This window comes from Electrona antarctica (genome assembly GCF_951216825.1).
Source record: "Electrona antarctica genome assembly, chromosome: 3".
Classification (NCBI taxonomy): Eukaryota; Metazoa; Chordata; class Actinopteri; order Myctophiformes; family Myctophidae; genus Electrona; species Electrona antarctica.
Window position 1 is genome coordinate 13,667,560 of NC_136808.1, and position 18,707 is coordinate 13,686,266.

Here is an 18,707-nt window from a genome sequence, read left to right on the forward strand (position 1 = left end):
ACTCTACCTTCTAGTATTGGCATTTGCAGTAATATAAATACATAAAAAAAACAGTTAGTTTAGTATTGTTGTTTTTTTGAAGATTTGTTTTTGGCTTTTGTGCCTTTATTGATAGTTACAGTGAAGACAGACAGGAAAGAGGGAGAGACATGCAGCAAAGGTTGTCAGGCCAGAGCCTATATGTGGCATGCGCCTGGACCACTAGGCCAACGGGCGCCCCAAGTTTAGTATTGTTTATTGAGAATATGCACTGTGACTAATGCTAATCTTTGTTCCTGGAAGGGAAGGGAAAAAGAGGGGGCTGAAGGTGGAGCCAGCTTTATGCAGAGGACCATACCAAGAGGCGAGTATGGAATCCCCTCCGCGTTTCCTACTAGGGGATAACAGTTTTAGACCGCGACGTAGGGGCCCGGGCGCCATCTAGCGAACTTGAGCCACGAGAGACACCACCGAGCGCGCTAACGAACTAATGTTTTGTAAAATATCTCCACTTTTCCATGAGCTGCACACAGACGACATTCTCTCCATCGAGGGGCCTGGAATGAGTGCAGGACTGAACATCCTTTAGGTAGCACAAATGTACGGGGCACACAAAATAGGTGGTGTGATCAATTACCCCACACCAATCGCAACACACCTGTGTGCCCCATACATTTGTGCTTCCCAAACATTGACTGTTCCCCTAAACTAAAGGAAGTTTTCATATTTTCAGTCCAGCTTTTCCTCGTGGAAAAGTGGCGATATTTTACCTTTTTACACGTTTTCTGACAGAACCTTCAAATGGATATGAAACTGTATATACTGTATAATATCTGACTCGAAGTCTTAGGAATTAATTACTGGGTGAGCTACAAATTTAAATGCTGACATGGTCAGTCTGCTAACCATGCACGGATAGGACCAATAGTATAGGATAGGATACCGGCTGTGTACTTGGAATACATATAATGTATGTAAGATTACAGACATTCTGGGGCTATTAAGAAAATTGGAAAGGTGATGATTAGCAAAGCCAGCCAATAATGACAGACAATATTGTTGGCTGCTAGGAGCGCCACAAAACAAGTGAAACCAAGAGTCACTCATGCGTCATTATTTCAGGTCTGTTAGTTGAGTTCACTTCCCGTTTTGTCACATGTTATTTTAGTTATTTTCTGTTGACCTCTTAAGGGCCCTGTTTGGTTGAATCTTTTGTTAATAATTTGTTTATTTTTATTTTTATTCAACAAACCTTGAGTTTGAAAACCTGGGTGGGCTTATGCTTTGACTGCTTGGTCTCTCACACATTTGTATGGCTTTTCTGCGAACTGCATTTCACAGTATAAATAAATACATAGATGGAAAGATGAGAATGCAGTGGCTGAGAGAAAAAGGGTGTGGAAAAACACCCCCCCCCCCACACACAGACGCAACACACACACACGATGGGATAGCAATAGGATAGCTGATAGTTACAATAACATATTCTTTGACTTTGAAATTGTGATACATGGCCCCATGCTCCTTTTTAGGAATGTAGTTGAGCAGGGACGTGCTGGCCATTGGGAAATTCGGGACAACAGAAAATGTGCTTAGAGTAATACAAACACCTGCTGCGATTAGGACTTACTTGTATTTGATGAGCCGAGTTCCCTGGACGAGCTGTGCTCCCTCATTGGTGAAATGGCAAGCAAATAACAGCCAGTTGCGGGGCTGCACCTTGTAGGCGAACCGCATGAAGAGCAGCGAATAGCAGGTCAGAGCTGTGATGTAGAAGAATACAATCATGAGTAACGGTCCCTTGGTTATTACAGCAACATTGTCATCCAATCGCCCCTCAATGCTGGCATCACAGATAAGCTGCTATGATGACTGAATTTCCCTCGGGACAAGTCAAGGTCTATCCTGTCCTAGTTATGGAAGAAATAGTTAAATTCCAAACATGAGAGAGGCACGGTGGCACGGTCGGTAGCACTGTCGCCTCACCTCACGGCTAGAAGGTTCTGGGTTAGATTTCCGCCGGGGACACAGTTGGGCGAATTTTAAAACATTTTCCCATGGACCAGCTGAAGGCCTAATTATGCCATGGGTCTCGTGGACCATTGGTTGAGAAACAGTGGAATGTACAGTATAGACAAATTAAGCTTTTTTTATTTATTGATATGGGGTGCATAAGTGTTACCAAAGCACTAGTCTCTCAAGACAAGAGGGTGCCGTTTTTCCTTTATTTTTTGACGATGGGTTCTCAGATTGCCAAAGCAATAATCTTATCCCAACACAACAGTGGTCCCCAGGTTGATTCTTACTAGGGGTGCACGATCATGAAATTATGACCAAAATCTGATTATTTGCAGGGTCATATCTGCCGATACTATCCGATATTACAGAGGACCACAATGGAAACAAGCCTAGGCCCTATAGGGGCTTGGCCCAAAGCCTGTTAATAAAGTATACAATCAATCAATAAATAGCCTATACTCTTTTCCAAGTGTCTGTTTTCACAACTGAATGAATGAGATGAGTACACCAATTAAATGTAGAAACATTTAAAAGTTTATTTTTACTTTCAAATTTTATTCATTCTTTTTGCTGGTGAAAACCGATTAAATAATTGGGATTATTTTGAGACTGTTCCGATACCGATATGGCATTTTTATGGCCGATATGACCAATTCAGATTATGCTACCGATTATATCGTGCATCCCTAATTCTTACTCAGGGCCCCTTGTTCACTACTCCATTATCTCGAGCTACTTACAATAAGGGCCAGAAATCAACATTAATGGAACTTTGGTTGGCAAATAGCCTTGAGATAAAGTATACAGTACATTTCTATATAATTACTAGAAATGTGAAAAGATGGTACACAGTACAGTGTGGAGTTGCATGTCGTCATGTGAATGTCAGTGAATGTTTGTATCCGTCTATTTTTTCTGTGTATGTGTTTTCAATGTTTAGTTTAGTTTAGTTTAGTTTAGTTTATTTAGGATCCCCATTAGCTGTTACACCTGGTAACAGCTATTCTTCCTGGGGTCCTCACAGAATAATATACATACAAAAAAAATAATTACAGATATCACAAAAGAAAAAATAAATACATTACAGCATAACAAATACGGTTAGTGCATTCACTCTAGATTACATTAACTGGTATATTGACAAACAGAATTACAATTTCGCCATCTTAAAATGCCTTTTACCCTTCATTTCTGTGATGCGTACTGGTAGAGAGTTCCAGAAAGTCATTGCCCTGTACATGACATCTTCATTGCATCAGTTCTTGGCTTAGGCACTGTAAATCAACCCATTGCAACATGTCTGGTATTATGTCTGTGTCTATCACTGGTATAATGAATATTTTTATATAAGCATTTTGGTTTTTTATTTGAACAAATGTTCCTAAAAAAAATCCAGCCAGACTAGCAGCTAATCTCTGCTCCACCAACAGCCATGACAGCTTCTGATGATTTAACAGTGTATTAGATCTAGTATTGCAGTTCAGGGCAAGGCGAGCTGCCTTAGGGCCGATTCATACTCCTATTTTACCGCTGTTTCGGCGCTGTAGTGCCGAAATTATTTCGGCTCGTCAGAAATTTTCAGTAGCACCAAGAGCCGACTTTAGGACGGTACCCGCCCCCCCGAACCTCAAATGACGTCACATTGTAGGCTCTACAGAGCCGAAACGACTTTTATTCGGCTCTAAAATAGGAGTATGAATCGGCCCTTATTCTGGGCTATTTGTAATTTACGCAGGTCCTTTTTAGCTGCATTGGACCACACAACTGGACAATAGTCAAGGTGGGATATCACTAATGCTTGGATGACCTGGACAGCAGATGTTGGAGTTAAAAACTCAGCACATCTCCTGACAAAACCCTTCCCATTTTCTTAGTTATGTTTTCAATATGAGTAGACCATGTTAGATGACTGTCTAATGTAACCCCAAGTAGTTTTGTGTCCGAGTGTGTTCATATTAGGGATGTCCCGATATACTATTTTATTTACCTGCCATAGTATCTTAGTATCTTACCCCTGTTTCGGATCGGTGGTTAGACTGGCATATTCGCAGATACCGATATGAACCGATATGACAAATAATACCGATACTTTTCCGATACCGATACACTATCAGGACATCTCTAGTTCATATTATGTGGCTCACCAAAGGTCATCCTGCCGCTGATAATTTCAGGGCTCTTCTTCATATCTGAGATGGCTGCTATTGGAAGACCCCAGTTCGCTACAGGACCCCAGAAATGCTGTATGTGTGCACAAACAAACAAATTATTATTTATACATTTATATTGCCACAATTTGCCAGCATGCAGTACAAGACAAGTAACATGGAAATTAATTTGTGAAGTAAATGGGTTCAAAGTGCAAAACTAAGAAATAATCAAGGTAGTGGCCACACTGCAGCACAGACAGAACAGCAGGCAGAGCAAAAATGTTTTGAAAGGCTGAGCACTTACCGTGCTGTGATAGAGGTGTATTTCCAGGCCAACATATGAAAGAAAGTGAGAGATATAGAGAGAAATTAGATCAATTATACAATTTGAATGTTATGAGACAAAATATTCCACAAACAGTTTCTGAAAAAGCTAATATATACATCCCCAGGTGAGAAACTGAAGTCTGTTCAGATGTGGTTCTGCAAAGGCAAGGCACAAAAACCGCTAGATCGATTCACTTATTTCACTAACTTAAAGATTATGTGTAATGTGTAAAATATCCTGCCATGGATAAGCACAATAATTAGAGTTGGAAAAAAGCATGGTAGCACTAGCAATACTGACTGTTAATATGGAGGAAACTAACAATGTTTACTGATCAACACAAGACCCAAAACAAAGAGCAAACAAGTGTCATTGTAGCAATGCAGGATTTCTAGAATGTGAGGTTATTTGGGCATGAACAGGTGTAAAACAATGAATTCTCTGACATAGCCAAACTTAAATTATGCCAATAGGAATGTGTTTTGGCAGAATAACTAAAATAATGTACTGTAAAATGTTGAAATCAGAATTTTCATTTTCTAGTTTGCTCTAAAATGAGTTATTCCTCAAGGGCAGACAAACTAAATGCCTCACCTCCACTGTTACCTACACAGTTTGCAAAAATAGTGGACAGACTTGCAGAGCTGGAACCCCGACAAGCAGGCATTATATTTGACTGTTTGACTTTGACTCGGTTCCACAGTCAATGCCTCGCAGAGTGAGCTTGTACATCGGCTATTCATTTATTTTTTACAATGTTTGCCTCTTTCTTAAGTAATATTAGACAATGACCAATTTGGTATTAAAAAGTTCTTAAGTCAGGGGTGTCCAAAGTGCGGTCCGATGGCCAAATGCAGCCCAGGGAACAATTGTATGCGGCCCGCAGCTTCATACCTCAATTGACCTATATAGTATGCACATGCATGATTTTCCCATCAGGACATGCCCCCCTCCTCTAGACTGAGTGGCAAAACATTGAGCAGCATGGAGTGTTTGAGTTTGGAAGCGCTCGTTGGAAATCACTCAACCGTCCTGTGTACCACCTGTTTCTAAATGTCACATAATGCAGGAGGCAGCAAAATGTTGTGTTATTGAAAACAAGCACTTCCAAGACACTTAGAAAAATAATCAAATGCAGGGCATTTCTTGACAGAAAGTAGCTCATAACGTTTCTATGGTGGATTTTCATGAAACAAAAACTTTGCAGATAGAAAGAGGATAATTCAAGCTTTTCGTACAACTGCAATGTTGGTGAGTTTAACATTGTTTAATGTTCAGACAGGACTTTTCTGAATGGTCTGTAAAGGCCAGAAAGTAGTTTTTTGCCACTCAGTGGGCATTCCCGCATAACTTCCAGGTACGATGATGTGATGTCACGCGCATATCCTCTATAGCTAAGCCCTGCCCCAAACTGCTATGGTCCAATCACAGCTAAGCATAACATGGGTTAGACAAACCTCTCCACCGATAGTTTTCCTATATGATAAAACATTGTTTTCAAAAAGTAATGTCATGCACATATTTTTCCAGTGCATATGGCAGGCCTTGTTGACGGATTTGAATGAGATTTTGAAGGTCTGGTTCCAAAAACGAACCAGTATTTAATGTGTAAAATCCATGATATTTACATTGGAATGAATGAGCCTGGCTGGAAAGTGTCCAAGTGGGAGTGTCTAAGTGGGAGAGGGCGGGGCTTTGCTAAAGGTGAATTGTATTATGAACAGTATGGGACATTTTTACATTAAAGTTTTGTATTCACCTGGGCATTTCCCAGAGTATCATTTGTCAGGATTCCTTGTACATTGTTGTCTCATTCTGAAGGGGTCAAAGAAAGGCTATTTTATTTCATTTTTTTTAAATCTTGCACATTATATTTGGTAATGTAGTTGGTCCTTGTGGGTTTTAATATTGGCTAATATAGCCCCCTTTGGGAGTGGGAGTGGACACCCCTGTCTTAAGTCGTTAAATTGTAACTTTTGAAATGTGCACATACCATGTATACACTACTGTAGTGAGAAAACAATGTTGCACATTAAGCTAATCATCTGGGGTCTCACCCCAAAACAAATAATGTGGGGACCCCCCTGGGGGTCGGTACCCACAGTTTAGGAACACCTGACCTAAGGCTTTATAGGTTTGAAAACATGAACAATAATAATAATAATAACAACTTTTTTCCTGTATTTTATGCTTTTAAACGCCTTGCCTATAGTTTGCCTTCACAAATCAATAATGATCAATATCGACTGAATGGATGATGGATTTTAACGACGCTTCAATTTTAATGATTAACTTTTTTCTAGGTGAGATGATTACTATCATGAGCTGAGCTCATGGTAGTACTTTCTGTACTTAGTACAGAAACAGAAACAGCCCTCCCTCATATCAAACAGCCGTATGACAGTATATTAGACATGATAGTTATCATACCGCATGTAACTAACACGTATATTTAGAACTTTAACTAAAACAGAGGGCTGATAAACAAACAAACGTCCTTCAAAACAAGCAATAATGACATCAATGTCATTATGCTAGGCTAGCCTCTATCTGCATTTGGATTAAGACTATATCCATAGATGATAGATGCATGCATTTTATCGAGACTTATTTTTACTTTTCGTACTGTATGCAAATGTCAGAATCGATGATAGTAAAGACCCAAGGTTATTAATTATGATGCATTACGTTATAATTTTAACTTTAAAAATATCACTTTAGATGAAAAAAGTCCTTTGAAAAGGCCGTTTGAAAAAGCCCTTCAAATGCTATTCAAACAATTGCGCGAGAAACAATTAATATTAAAGAGAGAAAAAACCCCACAAAACAGACCAATCATGTAGTAAAAGCATAGATTATAATCAAATTAATTAATTTATAGACCGTCATTAGACGTTACGTTAATACAGTGGAATCTTAAGCCAACCGCCACTGTTAGATGTTGGCTGAAGCTGTTAGCCATGTTAGCATGAAGAACTGTGACTATAGTATAGTATAACGTCTTAGTCTTACCTCGTCAAATAATCCCTGAAGTCCTTGCTCTTCAGGTGATCGATAGCTTTCCGTGCAATAACCCCGGCCATGTTTTAGCAGGTTGGTGTCTTTTATTTGTTGAGAAGAATTGTGTCTTTGACAGTTTGGATTGTCTCTTCACAGAGGACACACACACCTCCTATGGGATACCTGACCTCAACCACTGGTTAAATCATAACATTGGACTTCACGACACTGTCGTAATATTGTTTTCTTCTTTTGGTTAACCATTATACCGTGCATACCGCCACCTACTGTACCGGGGGTGTATGTCCTGACCTGACCTGGTGGAGACCTGTGCCCAGAGGTGCACTTTTTCTAGTTACACTTGACCTTGGTAGAATAAAGTAAAGGGCCATAAATGACCGGCATCAATATCATTCTCTATTCACAGATTCGGCTTTAGGCTATATTACACACAGGCATAGACATTAAGATTAGCCTAAGCGTTAATTAATCATGCTAATGATTTTATTATTATTTATTAAAATAGTACTGAACCTATAGCCTACCTGAATAATTGTGGCAAGACCTTTTCAAATCACAAAGATACACCTATGTGTGGGCCTATTTTACAACAAAATGTGATTTTAAAAAAAATATATATAATTGAACACAATGTCTGATAGATCAGTGGTTCTCAAAATGGGGTAAGACTCCGGATACCCTAGCTGGTACCACATGCCCACGCCATGGGTCCTTGGGTTCCAGGGGGTCCACAGCAAAAGTAGTTATATTAATAGTAGGCCTCACGATCATTTTAAACACTACCATTTATATGTTGGATATAGATATATGCCAACTGTAAGCTTGCAGCACGGCACAATTCTGAATAATTGTGATGTTTTTTACATAACACATGTTCTCTTCTGGTGGTCCCTGGCCGAATAACTTTTCAGATGGGGGTCCGTGATCAAATACATATGAGTTTGGGGGTCCTTGACATGAAAACGTTTGAGAACCACTGTGATACATAACATACTGAGGTAGCCTGGTTATTAGCCAGGCTAATACTGAGGGGCCTCTAAACAAGGCATAGAAAGGTGATTTCACTAATAGACCCATAGGAGATGCCAAAATGCTACAAATGTCAGTCTGTTGCAGAAACATGATATACAGTATCATATATCAGTAAATTAATTTCCCTGCTTCCGCAGTTCTCTAAAATCTTTATTTGTACACAGACTTGACAATTTCATTGAGAAACTATTGTGTGATCAACAGTATGGCTTTAGAACAATTCGGTCCACCTCAATGGCAGTCCTGAATCTGACAGAACAGATTTCCAATGCCATCAATAATAAGGAATTTACAGCTGGTGTCTTCATAGACCTTAAGAAAGCCTTTGACACGATTTCACCATGAAATATTGTTAATTGTTTTTGGAGTATTACAGTATTAGAGGGACTGCATATTCCTGGTTAAAAAGCTACCTTGTAGACAGAGATCAATTTGCACAAATAAACAATGTAAAATCAGATAAACAGAAAGTAAAGTTTGGAGTTCCTCAACGATCAGTTTTGGGTCCTAAACTCTTCATTTTATATATATCAGTAATGTGTCAAACCTTCTAAATCATGTCTTATTTCCGGATGACACTAATTTATTTTGTCATGGAAAAAATCTGGAAGAGCTTTTGAAGACAATGGAAAGGGAACTAAACATACTCAATACATGGTTCGACAGTTTCGACTTAAACAAATTATCCTTACATTTAAGTAATACAAAACTGATAATATTTGGAAACCAAAAAATAGAAAATGAAGTCACATGGACGATAAATAATATAAAGAGTTTATGAATACAAATTTCTTGGAGTCTTAATTGATTATAAGTGAAATATAGATCAAAAGAAATCTTGAATCAAAACTCATTATACTTATTATATTGTTCCCTTATAGTTCCATATATGACATACTGTGTGGAGTTATGGGGAAATACTTATAAAATGAATGTCAATCCGATTTTTATCCTACAGAAAAGAGTTATAAGAATAATTAAGAGAGCGAGTACCGTGAGCCTACCAATGCCCTATTTATAGATCTCCATGCTAAAATTCTGGGATCTAGTCAATCTACAAACCCTGTTGATTCTATACAAAGCCCACAACACACTTCCATAGGCTACTGTCTTCAAAAGCTTTTTGAGACAAAAGAAACCAAATATGAACTTAGAAATGCTGGCATGTGATGTTTGATACAACTTTTGCAAGAACAAATACAAAGCAACACTGTGTATCTGTGAAAGGTGGAAATGCTGTGACAAGGAACTCAGGACATGTAGTTCAATCCATGTGTTTAAAAAAATGTTTAAAAACAAGACGATAAATAAGTATAGACACGTCTTATGATCTTGTATTTGATATTGTGACTATTATAAATATATTATGGTATATGTACTACATACATCTATATATTTTTTTCTTTTTTCCTGTATTCTTACAGAGACTTATTACTTTGTTTTTGTTTTCTTTGTTTGTCATATAGCCTATTATTTGTAGTTGGTAAGGGTAGGCAAAATAAGCTAATTAGCTTCAGCCTACACCTTTTTTGGTCATAGAAATGTATCTTTATGTATATACTTTCATTCTGTAGGCCCTACATGAACTGAAGACCAAAATAAAACTTTGAAAGTGAAGTGAAGTGAATAAATGGGATGGTTGAATGATTAATGAATCCATTGCGTAAGGGACTCACTTGCAAAATACACCAGATCACAAGAACAAGTTGTAAAGGCGTTGAGATAAAAAGCCTAAGATGTTCTTTTTGATGAGCAAATGATTCACACATGAATTCACACTTAAAAAGAAAAGTGGAATTCATTATCTCAAAGTTCAAACACATGCGCGCAAATCAAGCAGCCTTTAGAAAATCCTATATTTTGATCTTTGCTTAGGATCGAGGGAATCTTGAACAAACAAGAATTAAAAAGTGGCCTCACATGCTGATAGCCAAAGTGCCAATATTTTATTTAGGACGTTTCGGCCGTTTAAAGCAGACATTCAGACATGAAACCAACGTAAGCTTAATCCAATTAAGGCACTTTGGATATCAGTGTACATGTGCGGCCACTTTCTTGTTTTTTTTTAAGATTCTTAAATTTATTCTCCCGTGGGCCAGCACTGCTAGAAGGACTTAGGCTATATGAACAGGACTACGATTGACTAGAATATAGTGGAAATGTATGGAGACACACACACACATACACACACACACCTTTGCCCTCTTCTTGCACTATTATAGGCCTACTCTAAACTATATTGTGTTGTATAATAAATATGGACGATAAAGATAGCCTACTGTGTGAAGCTGTTCATAAAAAGTTCACCTAATTTTGATACTACAGGGAAAACATGCACATGATCTCCTCACTGGTCAACAAAAACACCTTGAAGGAGCCCTCCTACAAGGTTTCTTTGACTATGCATGCACCTCCTGGTACCACAGCACCTCAAAGGCCCTTAAAACTAGGCTTCAGACTTCCCAAAACAAACTGGTCAGGCTCCTACTTGGCCTCACCCCCCGAACCCACCTGGCTTAGGGTTGACGACAGAATACAGCATCTTGCAATGGGTCTGGTCCACAAGATTCGATACACCACCAAGATACCCATGTACCTGTCTAGATACTTCCTTAATGTTAACGAAGTCCACACCCACAACACCAGAGGGAGTGCAACGAACCATGTACAACCCAGATTCGGCACAAACTAAATTATTTTCGCTCCTATGCCACCAAAATGTGGAACGCCCTACCAGTCATTAAGACATGCGAATCCCTTGACTCCTTCAAAACCGCTCTTAAAGGGCACCTACAGACGGCTGCAATTCGAAACTAAAATCTGAATCCCCCCCACCACCCACCCCTTTCCCCCCTCACTGTATATGTTTCTTTTCCCTTTTTACCTCCTTTATGATGAATTCCTGTTCCGTTCTTTGACTATATAGAAGTGTCTATTTGTACGTCTCTAAATGTTTTGATGAATTGAACAAGGTGGACCCTCTTGTAAACAAGTGTAATGCTTAATTGGGTCGTCCACTCACAGTTAACAGTCTTTGTATTGAGTTTGTGAAATGTACTGTAATTCTGCTGTAAAACTGTTAATAAATATTTAAATCAATCAAAAACCAATCAATCAATCAATCAATCAATCAATCAATCAATCAATCAATCAATCAATCAATGTGTATATGTTACTCTTTTTTACTCTGTTTGCTCTTTCTTACACTTATTCTATCCTGTGTTTGCTGTTTGATGTTTTTATCTAGCTCTGGTCCATAGCTCTAATGCGTGGACCAGAGCTAGTTGTTATCTATGCTGCTGCATTGTCTGAAGAAAGCCAAACAAAAATAAGTTTTACTCTTATGTACCTGTACACAAGATGTAACAAATATGTGTACTTTGTTACAAAATGTAACAAAGTACAACCTTGAACCTTGAAGACAAGGTGCTACCTACTGTAGGTGCAACTTCCCATAGACAGCTCATTCTTCCAAACAGGAAAGTCCTATTTAATTGTAACAAACAATTGTAATAACATCAAACTCACCAACATTGCAGCTGTACGAAAAGCTTGAATTATCGTCTTACTATATAAGTGTTTGTTTCATAAAAATCCACCGTAAACATGTTATGAGCTACTTCCTGTCAAGAAATTCCTTGCAGATGATTATTTTTGTAAGTGTCAGAGTTTGGAAGCACTCGTTATCAGTAAAGCAACCTCCTGCTGCCTCCTGCATTATGTGCAAATTCTAAACAGGTGGTACACATGGGCTGTTGAGTGATAGTCAACGAGCACTTCCAAACTCCAGCACTTAGAAAAAAATCATCTGCAAGGAATTTCTTTACAGGGAGTCACAGAGTCACTCATAACATGTCTACAGTGGATTTTTATTAAACAAACACATTGCAGAAAGAGTATAATTCAAGCTTTCTGTACAGTCAGCTGCAATGTTGGTGAGTTTGACGTTATTAAATACAATTAGATAGGACTGTTCTGTTTGGATGAATGGGCTGTCTATGGGAAGTTGCACCTAGGTAGCACCTTGCTGGAAAGATGGCAGCTGTGTGCAGGAACACAGATGAAAGATGAACACAACACATCCAAACCCACTAGAGCGAGCCTTCTAGCCAATGTTACGTTGTGAGCTTGTAGATCTGCTAATTTCTACAATATTTGTGGAGTCAAACTAAGGGCGCTTCACACCCAAAGTTTGTTTAGAAGGTCCGGATCAGGGACCAAATGTTTAAATTGTTGCATTTTGATTTTGGTCCGTTTAGTGTTCACAAGGGACTTTGTAAAGAAAACCAAATATGTAAACAAATGACACGTGGACATGTTAAGCGAACCAAATGGTTAAACAAAAAAGAAAAGAGGTCATTTTACGAGGAAAAAAGAACATGAGGGGAAATCACTGTCTACAATTTTTGGGCACAACCTTCAGTCACAGAGAGAGAAGAGAACAGCTTAACAAATTAATTGCATTAATTCTTAATCATTATTTTATAAGCCAAATAAGAGCAACAGATGAACAATAAGAGCAGGTGTTTGAACAATAATGTGCTTAAGTTATTGCTGCATGCAATTCACCGGAGACGTAGCCGGGGTCATCCCTATGTTCCCTCAATCCCTAAGATTTTGTTTTTACCCAAATTAGGCCCTATGTTCCCTCAACCTAGCTAGAATAATTATTTCACTACCTTCAGTGGACACCACCCACAATCCTAAGCAGAAAAACTACAGCTTATTTTTCATGACTTTGAAATCAAATTTTATATAGGCCTACTTAACTTTTTTTTTTTTTAAATACCGGTCATTCTAATTTGGCTGGGTGGATTATCACATATTATTCTGTGTTCTGACAAAAATGTGAATACTCATACTGGGTTAGGCAGGGTACTTCGTGTTTACAGGCTCTTAAAAGATTACTCAAGCTTGATGGCCGAAACTGTGTGGCTCAGTGGCTGCATTTCACTCTAAATGATTTCAACACAGGACACACATTGTGCAACATATACAAGTGGGGGAACACTTAAATGTAATTAACTAATACTTGAAAGCAGTGGATGCACCATGTTGACTAGCTGCCTGCCCTGCATAATGCACATGTTATACTCCATACATTAGTGTCGCCAACCGAAAGTGTTAGGCCTACTTTATTATATATAAGTATCAGTTATCATCAATGTAAAGTAACATTGATTGCAAATCTTGCCTTTATACCATTGTTTTGACTTTTTTGTTGTATTAAAGTATCGTTTCAGGCACCGTTTAGTCACGTCTGGCTCCATATTTATGACCTCTCTTCGTTCAATTATCCTTGGAGGAAGATGAAAGTGATTATGGGTCAATCAGAAGGTTAAAATGTAGCCTCACTGTCGGTTGACTCTTGAACTGTTAATAAATAAATAGCTCAGACTGCACTGGACTATGTGGCCGCTTGTCTCTGTGAAGAAGCCTCTCAGACGTGCTTCTGTCCATTTTTTTTGAGGTATAGACGTTGTAATTAGCGGCATTAGGCTAGTTAGTGCATCACAATGTTAGAAACATTCATTTACACAAATAGAACTAGAGGATGTTGTGTCAATATATTGTGCAGACTGGGGTTTCCAAATTTTATTTTTTAGCTGGAGGCAGCATGTGGTCTATTATGTGCTTTGGCATAACCTAATCCCCAGTCCATATGCTGCAAAGCCATATAAACTATATAAGCTATACACAAAGCACATTAAAATCCCTTCACAAAACAAACAAGTATCCAAGTAAACATATGATTAGTACAGTGTCATGGTTTACATTTTACCATGTAGTACACACACAAAAAAGTGTGCACTGCAGCAAAAAGACAAATGGTAGAATTCCCATATCTTTAGGTTGACGTAAAAAAACAACAACACATCCTTCAGTTCAGAAAATCACCCAAGCTAGCCTGTTTTAATCTGTTTGTCTTGTTTCAAGATACTAGATAATCAAATACAGAAGCTTGAAATGGAAATCTTCTTAAATCTCTCCCAGGATTATTTCAGGTAATTTATGTTATAGTTGACAGCATGTCAACTAAGCCCTGGGCCCTTCCTTGGTTTGCTATTTTCAAAATATCCTACAATACACTCTTTAGTATAGTGTAGTATAGATATCTGTTGTTGCTATTGGGAAATTGTCTACATCTAGCCAGCTTTTTATGCCAAATAGGAAGTTTTTCAATTGTTTCAATGCAAATTGAAAACAACCAGAGGAATATTGTGTACATTCTTTGTAGGTTAGATACAGTAGCTAGATAGCTGACAAACTTGTTTCTACAATAGTGTGTTATGTCGAAAGACAAGGGCCGGGTTTCTCAAAGAAGACATGCGTAAGAGTTGTAGTGTACGCATGCGCAGATGCCCTCTAGGCCGCACACAGAAGCCTGTCTGCTGCCTAATTGGCTGCATGGCAGCGAATCAGACACCATGTCCTTTTTTGGGAAACACCGTCTAAACACGACAAGATAAACATAGAATATAGATAGAGCACAGCCTTACGTGTCATAAGGCCTCCTGCATTAATGAATTTAGAAGCAACCCCGTTTTTCCTAAAGCCTTTTTAAATATAAAAATGTCGTAATTAAACGAATACTTTTATCTCAGCATCATCTAGAGAATTTCAGCCATCTTGCCATATGTTTTATATTTCTTTTAGAATTATTGGAGAGCACATTTAGGAAAATGTGGCTATTTAACTCCATGCGTCGTCTTCATTTTGCTGCGCCATGGCGCAGTATATGAATGGAGTAGGCTAATTATTTTTTTGGAAAGGCGCGCCACCAAGCATGCAGTCATCTTTTTTTAGTATGGTAAACAATAAACATTGCAGGCAATGCATTTTGATTTAATTGTAAGAGGGAGCGTATCAACACACATGTGTAACCACTACATGTTCTGATTGAGCAAGGGGAAGCAGCGGACAAATCAATGATTTCATTATAAACTGTAGGCCTACACTGGTAGATTGCAATTGAATAAAACCATAATTTATAGGCCTACACTACACATAGCCTACTGTAGTACTGTGTGTAGTCAAGTGGCTAAACCCCACAGGTTACAGGCGATAGAAAATGTAATGTCAAGCAGAGCCATGCAGTGCACGTGAAATTAGCATCTCACTCCATATAATTTAATAAAAGCATATAAAAAACATGAATTATACACCCAATGAAAACTTTACACTTCACGGATTATAGTCCATTTGGAATTAGAACAATCGGTTGAAGATTGCCCGAGTATAGCACGATTTAAATCTCAATTTTGTGGTTGCGCTGAGGACTTCATGGCAGCGGTGTTTTATAGTACTATACTTGTGAGGACCTGGCTGGCTGGGCGCTGGCACACACCGCGCACCGAAAATGGATGATCTGCAAGCTCACAAAGCGCTGTCATGCAACACTTGGAGCTTGTAGATACACGGACGGATGACAATAAACATTTCACAGAATACCGTATAGGCCTATACCACTTTGAATTAAAACAATTGGTTGTGCATAGGCTGCATATAGGCACTTGTGAAACTATAGCCTAGATTTATTTGATGGATGTGGAGGACTGGTGTTGCGCTGTTGTGAGGTGAGTGGCGTGCGGAGATCTGCAAACTCAACACGGTGAACACGCATATAATAATATAAATGAGGGCTGAGGCTGATTAAATTTGCAAATAACGGCCCATGGGCGGTTATATGGACGATATATATATATATATATATATAAGAGAGCCTACTGTCAGCTGTCCAGCAGTCCAAATATTATTAAATTAAATGTCAGAATGGTAGACCTGAGGCCTACCATACCAGGCCTCAAGCCTGAGGCCTGAGGCCTATACCAGGCCTGAGGCCTACCATTGCATGGCACATCTATGCACGGAATGTCTATGTTCACAGGCTTCATGTGCGGCCTAGAGGGCAACTGCGCATGCGTAGAAAAGTCTTCTTGGGGGCACGGTGGCACAGTTGGTAGTGCTGTCGCCTCACAGCTAGAAGGTCATGGGTTCGATTCCCGCTCGGGACGCTGTGGGCACTGGCGGCGTGTCTCCTCCTCCGCGTCATCGGTGCCCATACCCGAGGCGGGGTTGGCGAAAGGGCCTTTCTGTGTGGAGTTTGCATGTTCTCCCCGTGTCCCCTAGGGTAGGTACCCTCACAAAAAACATGCAGTAATCCTGGTCTCTAAACTGCCTCCCCCTGGCCAGCCGGGGCGCCTGATGGAGGGGAAAGGAACTGTTTGGAATAACGTGTTCCTTCCACGCGCTACGTCCAACCAGGGAAACTCCCCCCTGTCAGGTGTAAAGGAGCAACTTGGACACTCAGGCATGAAGGAAGCAGTCCGTTGCTCTCCCCATGTCCCCCATATATGGGGACTAGGTTGGCGGAGGGTGTGTAGAGCCCAGGATCACATTAGATAATTGACACACGGGTGAAAAATGGGTTACAAAATTGTGGGATAAAAATTATTTAAAAAAAAAAAGTCTTCTTAAGAAGAGGTTGTTAGGAGAATATTAATTCTCCTCTTGCTAATATACAATTAATTCTCTATAAATTTTCATTTTAACATGTTGCTCTCATAATGTAAATGCTGACTGCAAATACCTCTCCAGTGGGCCCCTCGTATCATAATTAATACCATCTGACAGACAGACACACACCCCCCTGCCTTTTCACTCCCCTGCCTTCTCCAAGGTCGGGGCTCTGTTAAACTTTGAACGATGAGCAACCAGTTTGAACCAGTTGTTATCTTGTAAATTAGGACTTGTCATGATTAAGACCCACCTACTCGTGGATTCTGTGTCATTCATATAAGCACTGAAAGTGCATTTATTCTTTATGTCTACCCAGCGTCTCGTGTCGAGAGGTTGTGTGGCATCATTTTGTACAATCTTACCATGGAATAAATATACCATCTCAGACCAGACCATTTCTCCAAGAGCTTTTAATTGTCATCGTGTGCATAATTAATCTTGGTCTAACAATTGGCGCGGCGAGCAGAGGTCATCCAGGTCACCGCCCTCCAGGCCCTTCGGGTGTTTTGCCGTCGGCTGATTAACCATCTCGGAGGCTTTCTGCCAACCGGCCCCGGACCGCACATAGAAAACAGCGAGGGGGAGCCGCGTTTCCAAACACCCGGAGGGGCCAGGAGCACAGCGGACTGGATCTCAAAAGAACAAACAAGACATGCACACGGTGAGGTTTTTCTAAAAACTATAAATCTTGTTCCTGTGAATCGGGGGGGAATATTTAAGGTTGTAAAGATAAATTGAGTATTAACTCATATGTCGGGACCGTGTTTACATATGTCGGTCTGAACGGAGGTCCGTTTCAGAGGTTAGTCTAATGGTCTGTAAGCATTCGAGGTAGTGGTGAAACAGAGATTATTCTAAGGTCCGCAAGCATTCGAGGTAGAGGTGCTGCGAAGGTCAGTTTTCTGATGGTTAGTTAATGGTCTGCAAAGCATTCGAGGTAGTGGTGCATAGCAGAGGTTAATCTAAGGTCCGCAAGTGTTCGAGGTAGAGGCACGCGGAGGTCAGTCTTAATATTTAAGGTGTTCTTGACACTTTAAGTGACTGAGGGTATTTATGCTTGTTTAACCCACGGTATAACCAGCCTAGCTAAAGAAATTTAACTAGAAAAGGTCACTGAGATCGTTATCAGTGAGGAATAAAGATGGGCAACCATCGGTCATCATCAAGATTAGGTGATGAGGGACATGAAATAAAACACGGTCCTGTAGTTTTTTTTAGCTGTCTGTCTGAATGGTATTTTATGGGTTTTTCTGAGAAAGGTACACTGAGTGTGAACCAAGTGATTGAACTTGGTGAAAAGCTAACCCAGACAAAGTTAAGTCTCTCTAAGTAAAGAGAGCATAGACAAAGTCAAACAAAATAAAAAGTCCTAAATGTGCAAAGTTGATGTAGAAAGAGGCAGTAACAAGAGAGATACTGGATGAATGTGTAATGTGATCTCCATAAAAAAGTGTTTGCAATGTGGATGAAGGAAGAATGAGTGGATGACGGAGCAGAGCTCAGACAGAGAGAATGATGTGAAAGTGATGTCTAAAATAGAATCAGTGATGGATGAGAATTCGCAACCTCCCTCTTTACATTTTTATGGGAGCCCCTACTCGCATGTGTTTTGTCTGTATCACCTCTGTAGGCACTGCTGCGGATCGACCCAGATCTTG

General features: G+C 39.5%; 1 protein-coding gene across 1 annotated transcript; it reads right to left on the reverse strand.

Annotated features, from left to right (window-relative positions):
* Positions 1 to 1,605: 1,605 nt before the first annotated feature.
* Positions 1,606 to 7,688, reverse strand: mpc1 (mitochondrial pyruvate carrier 1; the record flags this gene model as incomplete). Its single annotated transcript, XM_079496930.1, has 4 exons — positions 7,489 to 7,688; positions 4,453 to 4,456; positions 4,143 to 4,239; positions 1,606 to 1,742 (listed from the first exon to the last, which is right to left on the reverse strand). Exons 1-4 carry the CDS (start codon positions 7,557 to 7,559, stop codon positions 1,606 to 1,608), a joined length of 309 nt encoding a protein of 102 aa, XP_079353056.1. The 5' UTR covers positions 7,560 to 7,688.
* Positions 7,689 to 18,707: the final 11,019 nt, after the last annotated feature.